Consider the following 25,468-nt stretch of genomic DNA (forward strand, 5'->3'; position numbering starts at 1 on the left):
ATTGAAATTGAAATTTTTTATCAATGTCATTTACAACACGCGCTAATTCAGTGGCGGATGGGAGTCAATCAATAATTAATCAACGATTAAACGATTAATGAGATTCAGGTTTTACAGTAAACAAAATCTGACACCCGTGCACATGTCAATGTTTCCATCTGACAAATAAACAAATATTTCATTGGTCTAATTTTTGAATCGCTATGACAACAATTGTTGGCATTATTACGATTGGCCACGAACGGTCATGTGACCAAATGCGATCTTAATCCTTATTTCAAACATGGCCGTCAACTACGGATTTTCCAAGGGGGTGTTAGATTTTTTACCGATTTACACTGCCTAGAAGAAGATATATGATTTGAGAACTCAAATTCATGGATTGGTAGCACCCCATTTTAAGATTTTATTGTTTTTATCTTCACAAACTCTGTAGTTTTACTCCTTTTCGTCAAGACGGAAGATTCAACATATTTTCATTTTCGGTGGGGAATTTTACACCGTCGTTCAGGGGCTTTTATACTTTGATTTATTCTGTAATAGTGAAAGAAAATGGCAGAAGAAAATGAGATAATTGGCAGTGCATCGGAATTTATAAAAGGTGAGTATTTTGTCAAACCTTCTTTCGTTTGACTGTTGCTTTGGTGAACTTGGGACAAGTCTTGACAAGGTTACCAAGAAATGGCGATTTCCCTCTCGTTTCAATTATTTCGTTCGTTCAATACCTTCATTTTGCTACTTATTGCCTTTTTATGAATTTTTGCAATGAAAACTTCCACTTCATTCTTTATGTATTTGTAATTGTGGGTATATGAAGTACTAAAACTTGTGTGGTTTGACCTAATTTTGTAAGTTGTCAAAACACTTGTAGGAAAAGGGAAAAAGGTCGTAGAATCTGCTGAGATCAGATGTCTCCTGGATCAATATAAAACAGAATCTTTGAAAAAATACTTTGTATATAAATGTTTTATTTCCAGTGAGAATAACCTGAATTTGGCCCCATTTGGCCTTATATCAAAATTTTAACACATGAGCTTTATAAAAAATAATAATGAAAATGAAGGGAATATGGCCCTTAATTCTCTCTCAAAGTGGTCCCTGCTCATATTTGATAAATGGTAGTCAAAAGGGCAAGAATAAAATAGAAGATGAATACAAGTACATGTATGTGCTTTCACATTTCTTAAGTTGTCCTGTTTATTTTTCAGACCGACTGTATTTTGCAACACTACGGGCTAAGCCTCGATCAACAGCACACACTCATTATTTCTGTGTTGACGATGAATTGGTGTATGAAAAGTAAGTTTTCTATAACTACGTGCAGTTGTATTCACTTCTTTTTAGTATAAGTGATGCATCTGTCAAAGCTGTAACATTTTGTTATGCTTTAGGGAATATGATGTCATTTTATAATGTAAACAAGAACAAAACACTTGTAAACAAATGTACAATGTAAAACACCCTTAGTCTTTCTTGAGACAATGAGTTTTCTATTAAAATAAGAGGAATAGTAGCTCAATTCTAAATAAATGTACATACATACAAAACATACATACATTAATACATTGTACATGTACTGGTACTTGGGTATATTCATTACTGTCCCTTCAAATGTCAATACTTGTGTTAAGCATTTAGTTATTTAGCCACTAATTTTTTGGGATATCTTACATGTACAGAGCCTTTTAGAAAATTTGGTCAAGTTTGGGTTGATATTCATTTCTGTTTCTTTAAAAAATTACTTAACTGAATCAGGTAAGCCATCAGTTCATTTTGTTGCCTGATCATCACATAGTAGACTTTTTGTAAACTTAACATGATCAACAGCTTCTAAAAAAGGAAAGGTTATATTCAAGTACAAGTTTGTACAAAATCAGAAATTTGTATTTATTTCCAAATCAGTTGATGTTGTACAAGAATAGACATTTTAACCCTTTCAGAAAATATGAAAATTTTTGCAAGATCACAGCACAAATCATATGCACATGTACCATAGATATAGCAATCATATACAAAAAATGGCAAAGTTCACACAATGAATGGAACTTTTTTGTACTACAATATATGTACATGTATGTGTGTATCTGACCATTGCGACAAGTATTAAATCAGGTACAGTGTGCATGTTCATGTATTGAACGGACAGTCACGTATCATAAACTGTTATAAAGTGTTTGTTATTAAAATTTAACAATTGAGGAAAATTTTTATCACTTAGTACTTTATACCTAATTGAAATGTCACATTTATGGACATGTGTATTCATCAAGGCCTATTAGAATACTTGTTTATAATTTTTTTTTCTTTTTCAGCTTTTATGCTGATTTTGGACCATTAAATTTAGCACAGTTATACAGATACTGTTGTAAACTGAACAAAAAATTAAAGGTAAGAATTGAACTTTGCATGCATGTGGTCCAAAGATATACATTATATTTGTATTTACAGTATCTGACAGATTTTTTCAACCTTGTTTTATTCAGATTTCAATGGGGTGCTCCTTACGAATATGTGGGTCTACAATACACCTGATTTTTTTTATCAACTTCTCAGTGTTCTAGGATTCCTATTTCCCGTTACCCGGGGCGAGTGAAATTTATATAATTAATTATATTTTATATAATTATGATTAAGTTCTTACATGTATGATAACAATGATTTTCCTTCCTGATTGCGTTTTTTTTTTTCATTTCAATAGTAAGCATGTAGGGGAAAGTAGCAAGTATTGTACATGTGTATATGGTAGCCAGCTGTTGTAGTTGTAACTGAGTGAACAGACCAAGGTCTTGTTGATAATGGAAATGTTTTACCCTGTTGAAAATTATTTACCTCTTTTGTTTTTCATTTCTACTGAATTTTATGTTTTAACTTCAAAGAAGTGCAAACAAGCATGTTGCATATACTATAGGGGCATGTAAGTTATTGAATAAGATCAGCTATATATGACATGTATTCAAATCCTCCAGGTCTTTGTTGCTTCAGTGTTCTAGGATTTTTCAGAAATTGAGGTTTCCTCGGGGAAAAATTCATATAAAATCAACTTTCCTACAGTCAGTGACGGCTTTCCTAACAAAACAAATCCTTACAGCATATGAAGTTTTCAACTTGCCACGGAAAAGTGTAACCAAATACCTAAAATTCCCTGACCCAAATTTCACTTGCCCCGGGTAACGGGAAATAGGAATCATAGAACACTGTGCTTATGCTGATTTTGATGAAATTTGATGAACCTGTATTAGGTCTGTAAATAATGGCAATAGTTCTTTTTTTCTCTAAGTTGTCTCCCAAGTTAATTTAGTATAAAGCTAATGTAAAAGAATCTCTTTTATACATGAGTGTAATGAAAAAAAAACATTTAAAGAACATAAATTCATCTACAAGCTTGTGTAAAGGAGAGTACCATTACTTGATGTACCTAGTACAAAAGACCTATTTTGGATGTGCCAGAGTTATGGAAAAAGAATTCCTGCTGTCTCGCAGCATAGAATCATCCATGCAGAACATTAACCTGCACAACTTGATTCAGTTTGTTTACTTTAAATTTATTTATTTTAAATTTATTTATTTTGAATGTAAATGTTAATCAACTGCAAAACCTTTTAAGTAGCTGTCTTTGTAAGAATCATGCAAAATCTGAAAAATGTGATACACACCAAAAAAAGCTATATATTTTTATTTTTGTAATTATGTTGTTTTATTTGTGTGTATTATGAAATGTGTAATTATTCATACCGATCTGTCTGCTCTCAGGAGATTATCAACATTGAAAATCCAGTAGATTTAATAGTATTTGAGTGTCATATGCCGATTTTATCTCCTTTAATTTTGAAATATACTGTGCATTCTATATAATTTTTATCTCCTATGAGCATCGGTTATATGAAAACCAAATGTTAATTTCTGTTTACTAAAACATTTTGCATGATTCTTAGCTGGAGTGCTACTTAAGTCACCTTTTGATGAACAATGATTGAGATTTTAGCTGTATTGGTTAAACTGTAACATTATATTTGTGGTTTATCATGCTGCAATGCATTTAACATCATAAAGAAGATTGTTTCCATTATGTAAGGGTTACTTTCTGAACATGTGTCTAAGCTTTGGTATTGAATAAGCCAGCTTGGTGAAGTTCTGAAAGACAACACTGGACTTTTCTTACTAGATTACCAGTGAAGAAGTACTAGACTAAACCTTCAAAACAAAAACTGAAGTTGCAGAATGATATCAATCATCTAATCATGTGGAAGCCAACAATTTTGGGCCTGGTAATGGTGAATGTTGAATGGGGAAATATTTTTGTGATTTTTTAAATCACATCTACTAGATATTTGATAGGCAACTTCAATACGGGTCTCAAAATTTCAGCTATGTCACACTTCTACTTCCTGTTTACTGACTTAACAGCAACCCGACCATTTCTGTCTTTGAAGCAATTTTTTTTTACTAATGTACTTTGCAAGTACTGCAACTTTAAAAAAAAAACATCCCTTGTAAAGTGCACTTTTTGGGGTAAAATAGATTTTTTAAAAATGTAAAATCAATATTGTTAGGAATCTCAACTTAAACATAAAGGTAATTTTATAGGAAAACAGACAATACTGAGCATCACCTTATGATGGTGTAAAAGTGTCCTTAAATGGTACTAACCCAAGAGGAGGAGTACATGTGTAATGCAGATCATTATAAAATTATAAGATGAAACTTAAAATGGCCTACTTGGGAGACATTATGTAACTCACAGTTTGCGTTTCTTATGTCTCCATGCTAAATTGGTTTAAGGAAATCTCTTGTAGCATTTTGGTTGTATTTAAGAAGTAAACTGATTTTATTCAATTAAAAAAAATTGAATGTAGCATAAGTGTGAAAATAGCTGTTTGATGGTGCAAGAAAAGTCTAGTGATAGTTTTTATTAGTACTAGTCTATCAGATGTATTTTATGAGTTGTGAAGTCTGTTTTTTATGGTGTCTGTTTAAGTAGTAATCAATAGTTAGTTTTAATTTACCAAAAAACAAACTGCAACTTAGTATATATGAATACCTACACAATTACATAGATATGAAGTTTAATATTGTAAATATGTCTACATTGTACACATATGTCTATAGTGAAGTTAGATGTTGGCTGAATTCCTAACTAAAAATTAATGATATTGGTTTTTTGGTTATTGTGTTATCCGTTAACCAAAGCTAAATAGGTAGATAACATGTTTAGGTCATAAAGTTTATATCAACATCGAGTACATTATACTTAGTCGACAGTTTTGGCCAAATTAATTTTCAATTTAATGATTTAAACCATTTCTTTTTCAAGCGTGCACTTATCCTTTTAAAAGAAATTTAATATAAAAATCTGTTTTTGCTTTGGAAAGATGCCAGTTGGCCTCTTGACATTTTCTGCCTAAGGTGCATGTAGTTTGTGTGTTATACTGAAAATTAGCCAAGGTGTTGTTTAGTATTTTGCCAAGTATTTCAAACACTGCAGTGACAATTACAGGTGTTTTTTGTGTATAAATGTGCCCTTTAGAAATTTAGAACAAATGTAGATCATTTTTAATTTGTCTATGTGTCAAGTTTCTTATGTACACTGTACTGAGTGATAAAATCTTTGTGCCTGTATATGTTAAAATAACATATTGGGATAGAAGTTTTATAAGATAAGAATTATGCAAATTTTAATGTGCTGTATTGAAACAAGAAAGTTAAATCAACAAGTTTTCATGTTCTATAGTGGTTGTGCACCTGTATATTTTTCTTATCAGTTGGTGTTTGACAAGCAAACAGGACCTTGTTACACTTCAGGAAATTGAGTTCAGAATTGTTGAACTTTTTTGTAGTCACTAGAAACAGAATAAATTTTATACTATTCTACACAGAAATCAATTTTCTTCGTATTTAAGTAAAAATAAGGATGGTAATTTATAGTGATTTTGTTACCTTGAATTTACCTCTTAATATAGGCTGTTTCCTGCAGCAAAATGGTTCAAAATAATATCTGTTTATCCAAGCTTTTTCTGTTCCCAATTAGTCTTATTTTTTTTTCAAAATCCCAACACCAGACATTTTTGAAAATATTATCAAAATCACTGATTATATGGATTGTCCATGTATAAAAGTGGAAAAAAATGTTTAAAATATGTTCATTTTGGATCACCCAGTCTTCTTACATGTATAAACACTCAAGTAGTAGTCTTTGTAAGAATCATGCAAAGTCTGTATTATGCGTTACACCCCAAAAAAGGCTACACATTTTTTTTATTTTTGTTATTAAGTTGTTTATAGGTCTATATGATGAAATGTATGATTATTCATCCCAATTTGTCTGCTCTTAGGAGATAATCTACATTGAAAATTTAACAGTTTCTATTGTATTTTAGTAACATTTACAGAGTTATCTCCCTTCATTTTTGAATTCTACTGTACATTCTATATAGTTTTTATCTCCAATATATGTTAATGTCTGTTAACTATAACATGCTTAAAAACAAAATATCAAAAATAAAAATGTGTACATGTAGGCTTTCCAACACGAATCACATTTTGCATGATTTTTATCTGGGGTGCTACTTAACTACACATGTACTTGCCATCATATGATAATGGACCCATTTCCCCTTCCCTTTTTTCCTCCTAGCAATCTTAAATTTTATAAGTATCGGGTTGAAAATTCCTGAAGCCCGACGCCCGGGACAAAAGAAAATGCACCTCTGACTTGCCGTTTTTCAATGAAATAAGTCTGTCAGGCATGGCAAATCTAAAAAAATAAAAAAAACTATTTTTTGAAAGATTTTGTTGTCATTGTTTGGACCATGTTTCTCGATCTATTCCCTGACCTATAAATAGTTAACTTTATTTTTAGAATGGGTATTCTCTAAATCGATCTATTAATAAATCATTCTGAAGTCTGAATTGCACCTGCGCATGATCAGACACATTTTTTGACATACTACAAATTTTATTAATTAAGCGCTGGAATGATAAAGATCAAATTTCATTGAAAAACTTTTGAGGAAAATATCGTTGCTCAATTATAATTTCACGGTTAAAAAAAACGCAGAAACTGAAAGCTGATGACAAGGCATCAGACCTGGAGATGGAATCAATTGACACTGTGTCTTCTTACCTGCAAACATAGAATTATATATAAGAATATTAGATAACAAAATTGCATTTATTTCGATTGGGACTTGATATAACATTGTTCGGGCTTACTGTACACAAGATGAAAAAGTCCAGGGCTCGGGTCTTCCCAGAAAAATTTTCAACCCCTGACTATTAACAATGCAATATATAATTATGTACTACATTGTATGTGGTTTTCTCCATAAATGTTTTTAAGTGTTTTAAAATCTTTTGTTTCATTTTCAGTCGTTCTCACTAGCAAAGAAAAGAATTATACATTACACAAGCTATGACGCAAGGAAGAGGGCCAATGCAGCATTTTTGATTGCAGCTTATTCTGTAAGTTGAATTCTTGATGAACTAAGTGGTAATCACTACTTGCCAAAAGAGCAATGAATTTCATAGTGATTCATGGACCCAATCAGTCATGTCCATTTAAACTGTTTGAATATTTTTTAAGTGGTCTATTTCATGTAGATAATAAAGAATGAAGACAGAATGGCTTTAATTTTGTTTTTGGCAATAGTTGAGAAAAGGTGAACCAAATATTTTTCTATGTAGACATTTAATAGACTATAATTATCAAAAATTAAAATAAAACACAATTAGTTACAAAGTAATAGTCAATTATTCAATTCAGACTTGAAGAACTATATTTAGGCATCAATAGAATTAAATACAACAGTTCTTCAAAAACATATTGCTCTGTTTTCTTTGAAACTATTTTAACCATGCATAGGAAATAATTTTAAAGCGCTTTAATGTCAACATCTTGACTTTAAAAATATTTATTTACTACTTTTCTTTACTTTAATCATTTTATTGTAGGTAATATATTTGAAGAAAACACCAGAGGAAGCTTATCGACCCTTGGTAGCTGGATCAAATCCACCCTTTCTCCCATTTAGGTACCTATCATGTTATACTGTTACTGTTTTTGAAATAATCAAAGCTATCTGGTTTCTATGTTTAAGTAATGGTGCTGACTCAAACAGCAAGAATTTAAAATACATGTACTTGATAATGGATGGATAGATAAGAGGAAATATAACCTTAAAGGGAAGCTAAGTCTAAACTTAACTTAGAAAAAACGGATAAGAGGAAATATAACCTTAACGGGAAGCCAAGTCTAAATTTAATTTTAAAAAAAGCTGGTCAAATTTTTTAATTGACTACAAAAAAAGGATAAACATTGCTCTAGTTATATACAAGTTGATTTTGTTCTACAGTGAAACCTGTGTATACTGACTCCCTTTTTGGACTGTGGACTAATTTGGACAGGACCCCGTGCAGGTCCGGGTGTTAAAAGAATAGGCCTGCAGCAGCGCTAAGCTTGTCGTATAAGGCGACTAAATAGTGCTCAGAAACCTAGCCGGGGGCTAGGCGCTCTGCCCACAGAGCAACTGGGATGTTTGCCCCAGGTGGTGGAATGGGGTACCCCTGGCATGTTACATGCTGGGGTTGTCAGGCTATAATACGGAAAACCTGACCGCAAACCATAGTGGTGCACCGTGTTGAAAAAGATGCCACGTTCCTCGCACGTTAGTGAACCCTGCTGTGGTATTCGATAGCAGTAGGAACCTTTGGGCTCCGCCACAGGAGGCTAAATTGCCCGACCTTACCCATCCCTCCTTTTTCTAGTGGCAATCAAAATTCGTCGACCCTATTATCCTTGTGACCCATCCTTTTTTTTATCATTTCATGTTCATTTTATCATCCATTTCATGTTCATTGTCTGAAGATAGCTGAAATATTGCTGCTCGGACGTTAAACCCCAACAAACAAACTAATTTGGACAGGTGTTTGGTTTACCACGGTTCAAAATCTATATATATTGATGTTAAGGGACTTTTAAAGTGTCCTGTATTGACAGGTTTTCAATTTATTCAGGGTTCAGTTTAGATAGGTTTCGCAGTTTCATGTACAGAAACCAATAACAGATAACAAACAAACAAAAATCGAAAGTTAGTCTTTTTTAGTTTACTGTGAAAGTTCTTTAATTCATGGATACTAATTTTCATTGATTAGGGAAGAAACACAAGTTCCTTAATTCTTGAATTCGTGGTTTTGAGGTTTTCAGTATACACATCAATGGAAATCTCCTTTTCCTTGGGAACCAAATTTTTGTGGTTTTGCTTTCACACAAAAACCACGAAAACTGGTACCCCAAGAGCAAGAGTACTTTTATAGTAATTGAAATAATGAAGTAAGGAGCTTATTTCATTGTAAAAACCATACTGCCTTTTCAGGGATGCCTCATTTGGTGCATGTACATACAATTTAACCTTGCTGGACTGTTTGCATGGATTGAGCAAAGCCTTAGCTAATGGATTCTTTAACTTTGACACTTTCGATGTGGATGAATATGAACATTATGAGGTAAGAGCTGGGATTTATGAAATGAAAAAAAAAATAATAATAAACTCTTCGAAATTATGAATATAATTACTTTTTAAAAAACAAAAACAGATGCAAGAATAGTGTTAAGCAATTTAGTATCACATGTCAATACTTGATCATTACAGTCATTAAATGTTGTAAAAATATGTGCAGAGATTCATCCTAAAGTTCTTAATGGAGATTTCATAACCATGAAGTGGTAATTTAACAAATATATCTTAATTCATTTTAGTGAAAGAGTATTGCAATCGATAACTGTTTAAGTCAATAATAACCCATTTACATTTCAATTTTTGCCTAGATATGAGTTTCACCCGCCACTCAATTTATTCTCTATATGAGCATCTTATTTACGAAAAGGTGATGGAATGTGCATTACATTGTCATTATTATTACATTATTTACTGAAAGTAATCAACTTTCTTCCTCAATGTTATTCTTAAGTGTAATTAATCGTCAACACTGTCAAGTATTCTATAGAACAAAATTACTATCATTGATTAAAAATCAATGTCATCGTGACATAGGGATGGTTCTGTCGTCTATTTCATTATTGATTTTACATGATGTTGATTTCCTAATGAGTTATTTATAGAGATGTGTGGGAGACCTTGCCTCTTTTAAATTTTAGATGCACTTTAAACTTCCTTTCACAGGTATTTAGAATGAAAATTGATACAGGAAATAGCTCTCTTATGTGTTAAATTTAAGTTGCAAGTATATCACCAGCTGTAAGAAACATGTAAACAAAAGTCAACATTATGAATGAGGAAGATTTTGTTAGAATGTGTCATTCATTTCAAGCACAAAATTTAAGAAGAAAAATGTGTGTATGTGCTAACAAAACAGTACATTACATTAAAAAAAAGAACACCTAAAAAGTGCTTGCCTTAGTTAAATCAACTTTACTGCATTACAGATAACAATACCAGGGTTATTCTTTAATTTAGCACACAGTCTCATTGTGAAACATGACACCCAAAAAGCATCAGTGGAAAGAAAAAAACATGATGAACACACTAGTATTTATTAATTATCAAATTATCTTTCATTTAAATTAACCAGTATTATTTTTTTTTTAAAAGTAACACTGAATATTGTATGTTACAGAAAGTAGAAAATGGAGATTTCAACTGGATAGTGCCAAATAAATTCTTAGCTTTTTGTGGACCTCACCCTAAAACAAAGATAGAAAATGGTAGGCCTGTTATAATGGTTGTGTTGTATAGTGTCACACCCCCCTTTTTGTTATATATTTGACAACAGGAAAAGAACGACTTTAGTCTACTAGAGTGTTCTGTTGCTGGAGTCAAATGCTTTGTTTCTTGAAATCAGCATTAGTGATAGTTCTGGTTTCATGGCTTGTTTATAGAATGTGGTTTTACAAATGGTTGATGTAATTGAAAAGAAATTTGGGTTAAAAAGTTATAATTTCAAACATTAACATCCATGAAATTGAAAGTTGACAGAATCAAATTTGTTTTTTATTTTTATTTTTTATTTTAGTGTACTGACCACAATGGATAAACTCAATTTCCTTCTTTAACATCAACCTTTTGTAATCTATTTATATGAGTATGTTAAAAATAGATTTAATGGCTTTTTTTTTGTTGTTTCTATTCTCCAGCGGGTTGAGAATGGGGACTTCAATTGGATTATTCCAAATAAAATGCTGGCTTTTAGTGGTCCTCATTCCAAGAGCAAGATTGAAAATGGTATGACATCAAATGTGCTAGTCTTTCAGCTTGCCTTTGATTTTGAACTTATAATATGGGTTTCAGTTGTATATAATCAAGAGTTATAAAATACTACTAAGTAGCAACTAATGCTCTGTTGTTTTAGTGTTTTGAAAGTATAGTATTTTTGCTCTTACTGTGGTTGCTTAGCTACTTGTAGAAGTGCACATTTTCATTTAAAGTGAGAATTTTCATATCATTTTCATTTAATACTTTTTGCTCAGCGTATATTCAGGCCAGATTAGAAATACTGTATAACAGATAATTTTCTTGGGAGGCTAATTTTAGCCGTCTGTCTGAAAACACTACTTAGCATCCAGCAAAATAAGAAATGCCTTAAAATAAAAATCTCCCAATTTTACCCCAGCAAACAACCCATCATACAGTATGTCATCTTGCTTACTATTTTATACTTTTTCTAACCATTTGATAAGCTTTTGAAAAAAAATAAACTATTTAAAGAGAATTCTAGCTTTTTATTGACTAAAAAAATTGTGTATATTGTTGCACATGTTTTCTTTTTTCTTTTTTTCAACAAAAGTGCTTTTTAATCATTTTTAAAAAAATTTTCTGTTAAAAAATCAAAGCATGCAGTACTCATCTTAGTCAATTTACACAGAAACTTTTTTTCCTGTCAACTTTTTGCATGTGAATTTTCTTCATGTTCATGTAATATAGAGTGTACAATTATTCAAAACCTCCTTGACTCTGATTTGTTTCTTTCTTGCCAAAGAAAAAATTGGATGTTGTACTTGATTTCAATACTGAACATTTTTAAAATGACTTATGTAATAGTAAATGAGGAACTCTTTATTTGACACAATAGTGCAAAGTTGGCCTGTTTATTTTTAAAGGAAAATTTGAAATGCTTTTTATGTTGATGTAGCTAACTTCTCTTATTGTTTTTAAAATTATATACCATTAATGCATTGGTTTTGTGGAATTGGAAAAATGTTGATATATCTGTCAATTACAAAATTTGCTGTGCTGTATTCTCAATTCATCCCGTTAAATATGTAATATTTGTACACAAAATTTCTTTTTTCTATAGGCTACCCTTTACATGCACCAGAAGCGTATTTCCCCTACTTCAGGAAGCATAATGTTTCTACTATTGTACGGCTAAATAAAAAGATATATGATGCCAGAAGATTCACTGATGCTGGATTCGATCATTATGATTTATTCTTCACTGACGGCAGTTGTCCAACAGATAGTATAGTGCGACAATTTATAGAAATTTCAGAAAATGCTGATGGTGCTATTGCAGTTCATTGTAAAGGTATGCTGACTGGCATTTCATGCTGTCAACTACTTTACTTGTTAACCTAGACATCTGATTTTGAATTAGTTTATCATATGTATATCCCATGTAGCTGTTCTCAATAATACAAAATGGCTAGATGTTGTCTTGTGTTGACAACTTCAGTTCTGATTTCGGAAAATTATGTCTCCAGAAAAAAAATCGAGAAACTCATTGTTTTGTTGTATACCACACAATCCCCCTCCTGAAACAGAGAAAAAGTTAAAAAAAAAAAGTGTGTGGTATACACAGAAGACTACGGTATATAGTTGTGTCAGTGTGACTATAAAGAAAGTGGAAGGTTGACTGAAAAGAAAGTACACGAATTTTGCTTAATTTGGTATTTTTGAGCAGTCTTCACGGTTTAATTTTCCGTCCACAGGCCCACAAGACGATTTTTTTGTCCCCTGCTGCAACACGGAGCAGGGACATAGAAATGCTGACGTCCGTCTGTAGCTTGTGGACGCAACTCCTCAGAAACAGCTGAACGAAATTTTGCCAAATTTTGTAGGATTGTTTGTCACCATATATAGTTCACCATACTTAACCGCTAATTTGATTCGACAATTTTTATGGGAGTTATGGGACTTTGTTCATTTTTCACATTATTCGCAGTTGAAAGACCTTGTGGACGCAACTCCTCACAAACCACTGAACGGAATTTGACCAAATTTTTTGGATTGTTTGTCACCATGTGTAGTTGATCCTACTTAACTGCTATTTTGATTTGACAATTTTTATTGGAGTTATGGGACTTCGTTCATTTTTCACATTATTCACAACAGGAACACATTGTGGATGCAACTCCTCAGAAACCGCTGGATGGAATTTGACCAAATTTTGTAAGATTGTTTGTCACCATATGTAGTTGACCATACTTAACCGCTATTTTAATTTGTTTCATTAAGATACATTAACCTTGAATCACCACATAGACTTATGAAAGCAAATAAGTTTTGAATCTGCTATTTATACAAGTGTCAAACATTTGTAATTCAACTCTTTCTACAGCGGCGGGGGACATATGGCTACGCGTAGCATTTTTTTATAATTTTCATTTTGACTATTGGCTTATAGTCAAAACTTTTACAGACCTCTGATGATTTTTACAAGCCATTGGCCCAGGGCCTGTGGCATACCGTGAAGACTATTTAAGTTCATACATTTGACAATACATAATAAACAGTAGAAAGTACAAATCATTATTTAAGTGATCTTAGTTGGCAAAATTCATGACCAATAAAGTTTCATTTTAGTTAGATTGATTATTTCACGAAAGATATTTTTGAGGAATTGACTCGAGTGTTAAAATTTCTAACATGAATTATACAAACTATGTTCTTGCTCTTTTTCAGCCGGTCTCGGTAGAACAGGAACACTGATAGCTTGTTATATGATGAAGCATTATAAATTTACAGCAGCAGAATGTATAGCTTGGTGTAGGATATGTCGGCCAGGTTCTGTCATAGGACCACAGCAGAATTTCTTAGAAGAGTAAGTCTTTAAACTATATACTTACAGATTGATGCAGTGTTAGACTTTGAAAGATTTTTTTTTCATGGAGGCATTATTGAATAATGACCACTGGTTTTTGGATTGAGACTTTAAGACCAACACGTACAGAAACTTTCTTTTTAGCTCACCTGGCCATAGGCCATGTGAGCTATTGCCATCACTTGGCATGCGTCATCATCATTAACAATTTCTTCAAACATCTTCTCCTCTGAAGCTATTCAATAGATTTACATGAAACTTATAATGACTGTTCCTTAGAGTATCCTGCACAAAATGAACGTTTTAATTTTTGATCGGTTAAAAAACATGGCCGCTGTTACTAAAAATAGAACATGGGAGTCAGACAGCAGATTTTTTGCATATATCTCCAAAACCGTTAGGTTTAGCCATATTCTGACAATGGTAAAAGTATATAGCATGATGAGATCTTATCTGTGGTCAAATTTTGTTGAAAATCTTCTGACCCATTTTGGAGTTACTGCCCTTTATGGACATTTTTTGCTGTTTTTGATGTTATTACTTTCAAAAATCTTCTCCTCGGAAACAACTATACAGAATTCAATGAAAGTTGGTATTTTTGTTTTTTAGGGTATCCTTAACAAAATGACAGTTTGGATTTTTGATTGGTTAAAAAGACATGGCTGCCTTACTAAAAATAGAACATAGGGGTTGTACAGTAGGTTTTTGCATATTTCTGCAAAATCGTTAGGTTTGGCCAATATTTTTCAATAGCTGAAATATCCTTATTATAAGGCCTACAAAAGTCTCCAGGGATCAAAGTCGTCAGGCGATTCCATATAAGGGTTATTGCCCTTTAGAGGTGAAAAATGACTCTTTTTTTACAGTTTTCAACCAATATCTTGAAAGTTATGATTGATAGAATGAAACTTTAAATTGCTGAAATGATTCTTATTATAAGGCCTACAAAAGTCTCCAGGGATCAAAGTTGTCAGACGACTCTATATAAAAGTTATCGCCCTTGAAAGGCAAAAAATTATGTTTTTTGCAGATTTCAGTCAATAGCTTGAAAATTTTAATAGATAGAATGAAACTTTTGATTGATGAAATGAACCCCATGATAAGTCCTGCTAAGGTCTTCATGGAGTCAAAATTGTCGGACAGTTTCTTGTTAGAGTTATTGCCCTTGAAAAGCAAAAATTTAACCAGGTGAGCGATTCAGGCTTCTGGGAGCCTCTTGTTTTTCTTTCTAGTTGTATTATGTGTGGTATATCAAAGTGACTAATGCTAGCATTGAAATAGGAAGCAAGATTACACTGTGACTATTTATTAGTTAAAAGTTGATTTTGTCCCCAGCTGCTGTCTTAGAAGTACCAGTGTCTGTCCGTCTGGCCACACTTGTGGATACAACTCCTCAGAATCCACCTGACTTATTTTATTCAAATTTTGTGGGATTGTTAGTCATCATTTCTGGTTGGTCATATTTTGCCACTATTTTTCAAATAATTTTACAGGAGTTATGGGATTTTTGCACTCCAACTTTTTTTTGAGAGAGGCAGGGGACATTTGACTATGAGTTAGTGTTTTAAAGGAATTCAGACCACTTGATTATGAAATTGCTTGATTTTTTGCAGGAAACAAGCCTGGATGTGGATGCAAGGAGATTTGCACAGAGCTAAATCAAAGGATAAGGATCGTACAAGACATCGACATCACAGTGTATCAAAGATTTTATCTGGAGTTGATGATATGAAGATACAGGATGCATTTGATTATCGCTATCAGTCCGAGGAAGATGTAATTAGTCCTTGTTATAAGGCTTGATAATAATATGTTTTCTAATTTGTTACACAGTTTTTTATATAGAGAAACCACCATTGAAAGGTTCATATTTAGCTTTAATACCATTGAAATCATAGATTTTTAACCATGGGATTTTAACATTGTATGAATATACTATTCAGTTGATATTTTCAGTTTTTGAATGACTTGAGTAAAGTAAATATATTAACATTTCTGGAATTACAGATGTATACTGGTCCTATGACCCGTGGAAGCCTGATAGAGACTCAGGGAGACAAATTAAACCAACTGAAGGTCTTGAGAAAACACCATGCAAGATCAGCTACTACAGGAGCCTTTGGGTAGGTACAGGAATCTACAACCATCATGTGTCTGTTTAAGTCACATGGAAGAAATGGTTTGTCACGTGTAAGGCATAGCATGTCACATATGGGAATTGGGCATGTCATATGCAAAGCAAATCTTGTTACTTGTTTGTGTATTTGAATAACAACAAACCAACTTGAAATACTCCAAAATATGAGAGTATGACGGTTGTGTGTTCATGGGGAGATATTCAAAAGAAAAAAAGTTGTTTACGTTTCTTTTTCTTTTCTTTTCAACTATATTCCCCTGGTTTCAAAAATGCAAAGAAAACTAACTTACAAAATATATGATTAAGAGAACCCATTTTATCGATTCCTAAACTTTCTACTTTCATGACTATTCTTTATTACTGTTATGTCTCTGTATCTCATCTTTACATATTTATAGCATTACTGATAGTATGTGACTAAACAAGATAATTTTTGGAGTAGATATATAAGGGGTTGTTACTGTCATATTTGTAATATAGGGATGATGATTTGAAGAGCCATAAAAGACACACAACACAGTCATATCGCTCTGGCGGCTCAAAAAGTGCTCATGCCTCTCCTTCATCGCCTCTCAAAGCCTCCAAAACCAGTACAAGTAATAACCATCATTCAAACTCTTCAAGTATGAAACGTGGTACAAGACATACCACAGGCTCTACACCAAGTGCCAAAAGGTAGGTCACTGTGCCATCATTCATCTTTCACTCATCATCAGGGGAGGTAATAACCATTTTGGCACATCATCAAAAACTGATGAAAATTGGTTTTAGATGGAATTGTATATTTTTTTTACGAAATGAAATATTCAGAATTTTGTTTTCTTGTGAAAATCTATGGATGAATAGTTGAAAGATTATGTAGAATATTTTAGTTACCTCCCCACCAACTCATTTTCATCAACACATGGGGTATGTTGATTAATATGTATTGTGTGGTTCTTCATTAACTTGGTTACTTGCACCCTTTAAAAAATTCCTTGTGGCAGCCTTTTAGTCTTCATGTAGAGATGCACACAAAAATTTCTGTGAAACTATTCAGAGAGAACACGATTGTAGAAGGGAAAGACTTGAGAACGTAAAATTTAAAATGGAAAAGAATCAGCCTTCTTGAAATAAAAATTTGCTTTTAAAAAAGTGGAGCACTTCCTTAAAGATGCATACATGTCAAAACTTGAAAAAAAATCTTTTGGTAAGGACAAAATAGAAAAGTAGAAATTACTGATTTTAGATAGTAGTTCAAAATCATTTGAGATAAATATTGTGTCCAGAATTTTGGAATATAACTGTATACTTGTTGTTAAAAACTGACTGCTCTTTGCAGAAAGTACAACTCCCATACATATAGTCTGAGGAAACCTGTAGGTTCTAGGTATGATCATATATAGTCATTTTTTGGTCCAAATTCTATGTCAATATCTTTTGTTTTGCTAATTTTTGGTCAGGCTGATCTACATTACACAGTTCGCATGCTAACTTTGTTCAGTTTTGATTCAGTTTTGCTTCTTTAATTTGTATATAATTGGAGCTTTCTGATAACTGTTGTTGGATTGTAGAGTTGCCTCCCCCTTTCAGAAGAATGTTATTGTTATTAATTACTGATATAATATCACTAAGGTAGTACCCATTCTCAGCATTTTTGAATATTTTTTGTTGCTTTTATTACCTGTAGATTTCAAAGGTATGACTAGATAGTTTTGAGGTATTCACATTGAATTAAATAAATAACACTTCATATAATTGGACTAATGCAATTTGACTTAAAGCTATTGTTTCCATGGTAACAATATTATAAAATAAAAGCATTTTAAAGATAAAAAGATATTTAACTGCAGTTTTATCTAGATTGTGTGTGTTTTTTTTTTGTTTTTTTGTCAATTTCATTCTTTTGTTTGTTTTTGTTTTTGTTTTTTGTCAATTTCATTCTTTTGTTTCTTTGTTTGATAATACATCGGACAAGAAATTGTTTCTTTAAACTTAAAATAAACATTGTACTAGAGAAACATTTACTCAGTGATAATAGTCTTTCTATGCTTATGGTAGCTAATACAGTTTTAACTTAACAAGCTTGCATTTTGAAAGCAGCAAGTCATCTCCTTCAAGCTTAAAAATTCTGTTATGTGTCAATTTAGACCAGGTTATAATGAAATATTATTTTGGAACCAATAAATATTATAGAAGTTTTTGAGTGTGCAAATGTGGAGAGAAAAAAAAACATACTTTCACCTGATGTCATTTCATAGAGTGGAACTAATGATGGATAATGATGTATATGTAAAAAAATGTGTTGGTTTAAAAAAAACAACAACAACATTGCTAAAATCATTCTACTAGTATTTCATAGTGTGTTGGTTTGGTGTTGATAGTTTCTGTTCCTTTGTTATATCATGAAGGGAGACAAGTTCTTGCTGAAGAGTGTTGTAATTCTATATTATAGATATTAGGGCATTGGTCTTAAGTAGCCATACATTGGTTGAAGTTTTGTGTGTTGTTAACAGGTATATTCTATATAATTTGAACTATACAATGTCATATAGTACAGCACAGCTGTTTGTTTCTGTCAATTTGTTGACTTAAAGATTTTAACCTTTGTGTTTTATCAAATAACTGAATATCTTTCCAATGATATTGCCTTGCCAGTAATTTTCGTTAAAGCATCTTCCTATAATATACAAAAGATTACATTCTTTCATGTGTTATGGCACTTTACATGAAAAATTGTGTTGTCAAAAAGTACTTGTATTTACATGATATTTCACAATTGGTGGCTAAAGTTTTGTTAAAGAACTTTCTGGTCATATGTTGCTGAAAACATGTTCTGTCAATCATATTTGAGGCATTATACAATAGTTTGATGTTAGCTTGATTTTGTTCCATAGTTACCTCCCTTTGCAGATCAATGGTAAACATTCTTGAATGACTAATGGCTTTTTGTGTGACTTACTTGATGTGAGGGTATCATGTTGTAATAAGCCTTAATTGATAACTCCTAGTATTTACAGTTAATACTTAATTTCTTAAACAATTTCTTGAATGTAAAATGTTTTTTGTTTGTTTGTTTGTTTGTTTTTTTTTTAATCAAGTTCTAGAATTTCAAACAGGACGTGATATGAGAAAATTGACAGATAGCTAAGCACTTAATATCTGCTTAAAATCCTGAATTCTTTCTATGCTGCATGATCATGCTTCGGTGCACATTTGTTTTGATATATATTTTTTTGTCTTTGTCACAAAATTGTTTTATTTTATAACACAAAGTAAGAAATTTGTTTACATTCACAATTGTATAAATTCAAAGAAAACTAACCAAATACTAAGTCAGGCAGATTGTAAATGTTCAGTTTCATGATTATGAGAGACCAATTTGGAAACTAAGTTTTATTTAAAAAAAAAAAACTTCAAACCTGTATCACTATCAGTGATTGTCCATTTTGTTATACTTATGATGTCATCATCAAGTTACGTGAATAGGGGGACAAAATCATACAAGAGAAATTTAGGTTTCACTTGTCAGTACCACACTTGAACTTTGAAATTTTTTACTTACAGTTAAGAATCTTGCTTCTGAAGTTTCCCTGAATATAAGATTCTACTCCAGTCACTCTTGAAATATTTCTGAACATTTTTGAGATCTGCTGATTAATTTTACTACAAAGTTTGACGGAATGAAATGTAACAAGAGAATGAATGCAAGATTCTCTCCCTGTTCTAATGTGTATCTGATGTCACTTTTGCTTTAGCTCCTTCGACTACCTCCTTCGCAATAAGGCATCCAGTGACCACTTGGGCCTGACGAGCAGTCGAGGTTGGCCCTACAAATATCAGTTTATGACCACAGTAAGTGTCACTAACAATGTTTAACCCATCACATTTTCCACCCTTGGCCTGTATAGTGTATGTTTAACTGGCTAATTTCTTTTCTTACATGGTTCATTTCCTAGAAATTTTGCTTTGATGTAAATAAAAATATGTCTTCTTGTCAATAGTTTTAGTCTGACATCCTTTATTAGTGTGTCTTTAAGTATATGTGTACTGCCTTAAAAAGTTAATACTGAAATATTATTTTTGCTGTTTAGTGCAAGAATTTTTTAGCAACTTCAGCTTTTTATGCAGTCTTGCTTTTTTTTTTAATTTCTTTACTTTTTACATCAAGTGGAATTAAAGAATTTCTTAAGTAAATGAGTAAAACAGAATCATGTGGAAATATTTCTGATTTTGTCTACTTTCAAAATTATACTGAAGTTTTTTCCTAAAATTTCATTTCATTATGTAATGTAAAGAAAGAAAATAGTGCTTACATAACAGAAACTATACAGGTTTTCATCTAAGCTTGAAAGTTCTCATCTCTTGCTTTTTTCCAAAATGCTCAACACTATTTATGTCAAATGCAGGATTAAAAAGCTCTAGAAGCTAGTGTCTCACCCTTTAATTTCATTTTTATCAAATTTTGTCTACAGCAGTTGAAAATTAAATTCTTTTGCCATCATTTTATGAAATATTTGAAAATGACTAAATGAGTAAACGGAAACAAGAAAAATGAAACTGGTTTTCGTTGAAGTCCTTTGGTTACCAGAAAATTTTCTACAAAAAATAAGGACTAAAATTTGAGAGAGAATGTTTGCATTGCATTTTTGTTGGCTATATTCTAATGTAAGATTTTAGTTTGGTTTGAATTTCTTTTTATTTAATCTAATCATTGGGAATTGTTCAAGGATAACAAAACTTTGTGATTACATGGTTTTTGCCGTTAATTGTTCTAAACAGTTTAAATGGCTTTTGAAATGATTTGCAAATTACTTTTTATGGTATCTTTTATTCATTTTTTAAAGACTCATGCTTGTGTTCATTTTATATTGTGAAAGCATGAATATATATTTTGGTGTTGTAACTTTAAATAATTATTTCTTGTACAATGTATTTCTTACCTACTGAAGAAATAACAGTATTTAAGAATGAATAACCTGTAATAATCTTTGAGTGTTGCATCAATCTTATTTATGGAATTGGAAAATAAGCTAACTATGCTCTGAAACTAACTCTACTATTTAGATAAAGGAAACATAAGACTTATTTAAGTGGTAGGTTTCTTCTGTGTTTATTTTCATCCAGGATGTCCTTTTCCTGTATGAAAAAAATAACCTTTTTAAAGTTTAAATGAAGTTCTATACTTATCATACAATCATATCGTCTTGAGACTCAGATTAGCATTTAAAATTAAACAAAAGATTAGTCACTTTTAAGTATCAAATAGAAAAGACTTGTATGAAATTTTATCTACTTAATATTTGATTTTGCCGATTCTGCCAATCTGTGATCAATTTCATTTAAAGTCCTAGTTTAAAACAAGTTAATAGTGTAAACACAAACTTATTTTACTATTGTGACATTATTACTGAGAATTTTTTTTTTATCATGACTTTTTGTGGTGAAATGATGAATACAGATTGTTGTTAAAGCTTGTAGTAGAGTACTTGGTTGACTGTATTTGTGATTTGTACTTGGCTAGCAATGGGTGAATAGGCTAGATCTATAATCCTTGGTATATGATTTTGGATTGTCTGGGCCATGCAAAGCTGATTTGAGTTTTACATGAGCAAAAGCATGTTTATTTCAACACCTTGATAGTTTATATTTATTTTCAACTGTTGCATTATTGAGTAGTTAATGTCAACATGGAATCTTTGATTTCTGAATGTTATTTCAGAATACTTTTAAGTTGTACTCTTTGTAAGAATCATGCAAAACCTGTAAAATGTGATATGCTCCCCCCAAAAAAAGGCTACATATTTTTGTTTTTGTATGTAGTTGTTTTATGTGTCTATATTATGAAATGTGTAGTTATTCATTCCAATCTGTCTGCTCTTAGAAGACAATCAATATTGAAAATCCAGTATATTCTATTGTATTTGAATGTCATTTACAGAGTTGTTATCTCCCTTAGTTTTGAAATCTATACTGTATTCTATATAATTATCTGCTATGTAGGCTTTTCAACCATGAATCGTATTTTGCACGATTCTTAGGTTGAGTGCTACTTAAAGGTTTCCAGATAATGTTCACTTGAGTTGGTTTCTGCTGTAGATCTCAAGATCTCCAAATTTTCTTAAACAGAAGGAAGTTTTGTAGTGTCTTGTGTACAGTATCTAGATTATTGTGGAATAAGCTACCTGTATTATATATATTTCTATCTTTCTAAATTTAACTTGCAATGGATTAATTTCTGTTGTATCATTATGATTTTTCATCGTTTTCCAAATGCAAATTCTTGAACCAAAACAAATCAAATGAAAGCAGTTAGGAAGGAAATTATTACAAGTTCACGGTGTTAATATACAGTTATGCATAATAAAATATTGAATCTGAATATGAATTGACATAATAATGTTTTATCATACTTTAAGCATAGAAGTTTTCTTGAAGGGTTAATTTTAGCTATTGGTACATTTGTTATCACGAAATATCTATATTAATAACCTAGACACAAACCTTGTTTGAGACATTGAAATATCTGACCACAAAATTTACACCCACAGAAAAGGTTTTACTCAGCAATCTCATAAATTGCAACCCATAAATATTTCCATCTTTTCAGTAAATGATTATGTTAGAAGGATATGAACAAGTGTCATTTATTAACTTGAAATTGTCCGCAAATCATTGTAACAATTTAATGTTTGCATTTTTGTTTCACTGACATTTACTTAAATGAAAATGCTGCTTGTTTAAATGGAAATGGGTAAGTAAACTGTGTTAAATACCTGAGTACTGATGTGTTGTGAGAATTTCAGTGACTTAGTACTAATCCTGTTGGGTGAGCTGAGTTGGAGTGATGACAGTATCCAGGAAAAGCCATGTTATTGCAGTAACTGGATATTGAACTGCTGCATGTATTCAAGTAAATGTATCTGGAAGTTCATGTTTTTTTTTCTATTTTCAGGTCGGTTCCTCATACTCGAAGTACTAAAGCCACGCTGATACGATGACAGAGGCATTGTGGTTAACTGTGATAGACTTTTACCTATGCAGAATTTGTAGTGTTGTTAAAATGGAGTTTTTTTTTTCTGTAAAAATGTGTAAAAACCAAACTGCTTAGCCCAATTGTAATTTTACAGGAGAGTTATCTCCCTCTATAATTGTACATAACTGATCATGGTCACACAAATGTTTTGTTTTTCTAGTCGTGCTCTGTTAGAAGCTTTTCTTTTAAGATTATACTTCTCTATTAATCAAAGCCAGTTTTATATTTTTGAAATAACACAACTTTTATGATGACCATATCAGTAGTCTTAATATAAATACATATTTTATTTATTAATTTTACAACGTGTTATTTGTAAAGTGTTGATATGTTTCAGTGTTGTTGAGTCAGATGAAGTGTGTCAAGATGGTCATCAATTAAATGAAACTTAATATTTTTATGTTTTCTCTGATGACAATTTTATGACTAGTTATTTTTTATTTTGTTGTTGCGTGAGACTTGAAACACCAAACGTTGTAGATTTTGATAAACATTTAGGACCTATATCATATTCTGTTTTCATCTTTGAGCTTGTAGTTTGTAATTAACACATAGACTCATGCTTTTTGCACAAACTCTATATCGTTATTGTAAAAAAAAAAAAACCCAAAAATATGTATGGGAATGAATTCATTTTGTAAAAAAAAAGATGTATTGAATTCTTACTTCATGAAAAATGAATCTTTCTTTTATGAATTTCATTATGTCTGTAATTTAACCACTCTTTTTATTTTTATGTAGAATGATTGATTTGGAAATTTTAGCTTCATGATTCATTTTTTTTTTTAAATTAATGATATCATTATTTTATTCATTTCTTCATAAATTTATAAATCAGTTTTTAGCAACATTGCGTTTGAGATTTTTTATGAGCTTGGGCAAGTTCACTGTTCATTTAAAAAAAAACTTATTTTTATCCATATTTCTGTTTTTCCTTTTTTTTTTTAAATGCATGCATGAAGAAGCTTTTTCTATTAACTTTTTCTTTTAATAGACAATTTTACTTGTAGAATTATATATATAGCCTTTTCTTCCTATTAGAATGATTTATCATATTATATTTGATACCCTTTTTATAATGAGGATGTTATTAGAAACATTTGCAATGGTTCAATGAAAAGACTTACAAGGGAAAGATTATAGAAATGGCAGGGAATAAATGTTTTCGTTCTACCTTACATAAATATTCAGAAATTTTCAACTACATTTGAAGACTATGTAGTTAAATTTGTACATAAAGATTTTTCCTTTATATTTTTCATGAGAAAGAGCTTTTTTCGGATAAAGGAATTTCTGGTAAATTCATACATTTGTAAAGATTTATCTTGGAATTTTTAATTTTCTTTTATCATTTGTAGATATTCAAATGACTTTTTGATATATTTTTACTTCATTTTTCCAGTCTAACAGTCGACTGATTTTTCACATTAAGATATAACAACCATTTACAGGTAGAAATGGCAAAAAATTAGATGGTGTGAATTGAAGAATCATTTATTGATATTGTGATTTTCGTAGATCTGAACTACTGACCCAATAAGGTCAAAGGTTAATGATGTGTAGGATTTAGTGTTTGAACCTAAGCAAGTCGAAGGTTAATTTTTGACATTCAATACATGTAATCATATTAATCAAGTGAGATTAAAATATTATTCACTGTTCTCTCCTTTTTCTACCTTGGCTTTTTTGTCAAATTTGGATTTTGTATCATTACATTTTATTTAATACAGCATTGTGAAAATATGTTTCACCAGACTTTCGGATACTTAAAGTTACTGTGATATTTATTGAAGTTTGTTCCTAATTTTATGCATATTTTGCAGAGGACTGGAGCTTTATTTACATAGGAAAATAACTTTGATACTGAGCTGCTACCATTGAGGCAACAGTGCTATGTGTGATACTGTCTTATCAGTTACAATATTTTTAAGCAATTGGTGCAGTCTAGATTCATGATGGACAGTCTTTTAAGTATATGATAAGGATAAAGATAAATTGGCTATATCTCAAATATTACAAATCTGTACAATAATTTTAGCTCATCACATTGTGAACAATTTATTTATCTCCAAGAAAAAAAAGAAGTTTTGTGAAGCATATTTATTACCATCTTATTGCATGAACTGAATTAAATCTAGTGGCATGAAATGTACACGTGAGAAGGTTAATATTTGTGTTCTTCATGTCACGGTCGTGTTTTTTGTTCTGTACCATCTCCTGACGATTGTCAATTGTTATGATTAGTAATATAAATTTTATTTGAA

The 25,468-nt window shown here is 31.3% G+C and overlaps 1 protein-coding gene across 10 annotated transcripts; it reads left to right on the plus strand.

The window, feature by feature from the left end:
- Window positions 1-267: 267 nt before the first annotated feature.
- On the plus strand, window positions 268-25,468 carry LOC148628661 (dual specificity protein phosphatase CDC14A-like). 10 transcript variants are annotated; one of them, XM_088591843.1, is made up of 15 exons: window positions 268-601; window positions 1,209-1,299; window positions 2,313-2,388; window positions 7,366-7,458; window positions 7,948-8,027; window positions 9,369-9,498; window positions 10,630-10,717; window positions 12,307-12,537; window positions 13,914-14,052; window positions 15,666-15,828; window positions 16,060-16,175; window positions 16,670-16,864; window positions 17,511-17,558; window positions 19,927-20,023; window positions 23,124-25,468. In XM_088591843.1, exons 1-15 carry the CDS (start codon window positions 553-555, stop codon window positions 23,148-23,150), a joined length of 1,623 nt encoding a protein of 540 aa, XP_088447969.1. In that variant the 5' UTR covers window positions 268-552; the 3' UTR covers window positions 23,151-25,468. The 10 variants fall into 10 exon arrangements, with proteins under 10 accessions (XP_088447969.1, XP_088448011.1, XP_088447978.1 ...); XM_088591885.1 differs by lacking the exon at window positions 17,511-17,558 and adding an exon at window positions 19,066-19,088; XM_088591852.1 differs by lacking the exon at window positions 10,630-10,717 and adding an exon at window positions 11,147-11,234.

Source organism: Perna viridis, chromosome 1 (assembly GCF_037379345.1).
Source record: "Perna viridis isolate PV_CMFRI_1.1 ecotype Kerala chromosome 1, ASM3737934v1, whole genome shotgun sequence".
In the NCBI taxonomy this organism is placed as follows: Eukaryota; Metazoa; Mollusca; class Bivalvia; order Mytilida; family Mytilidae; genus Perna; species Perna viridis.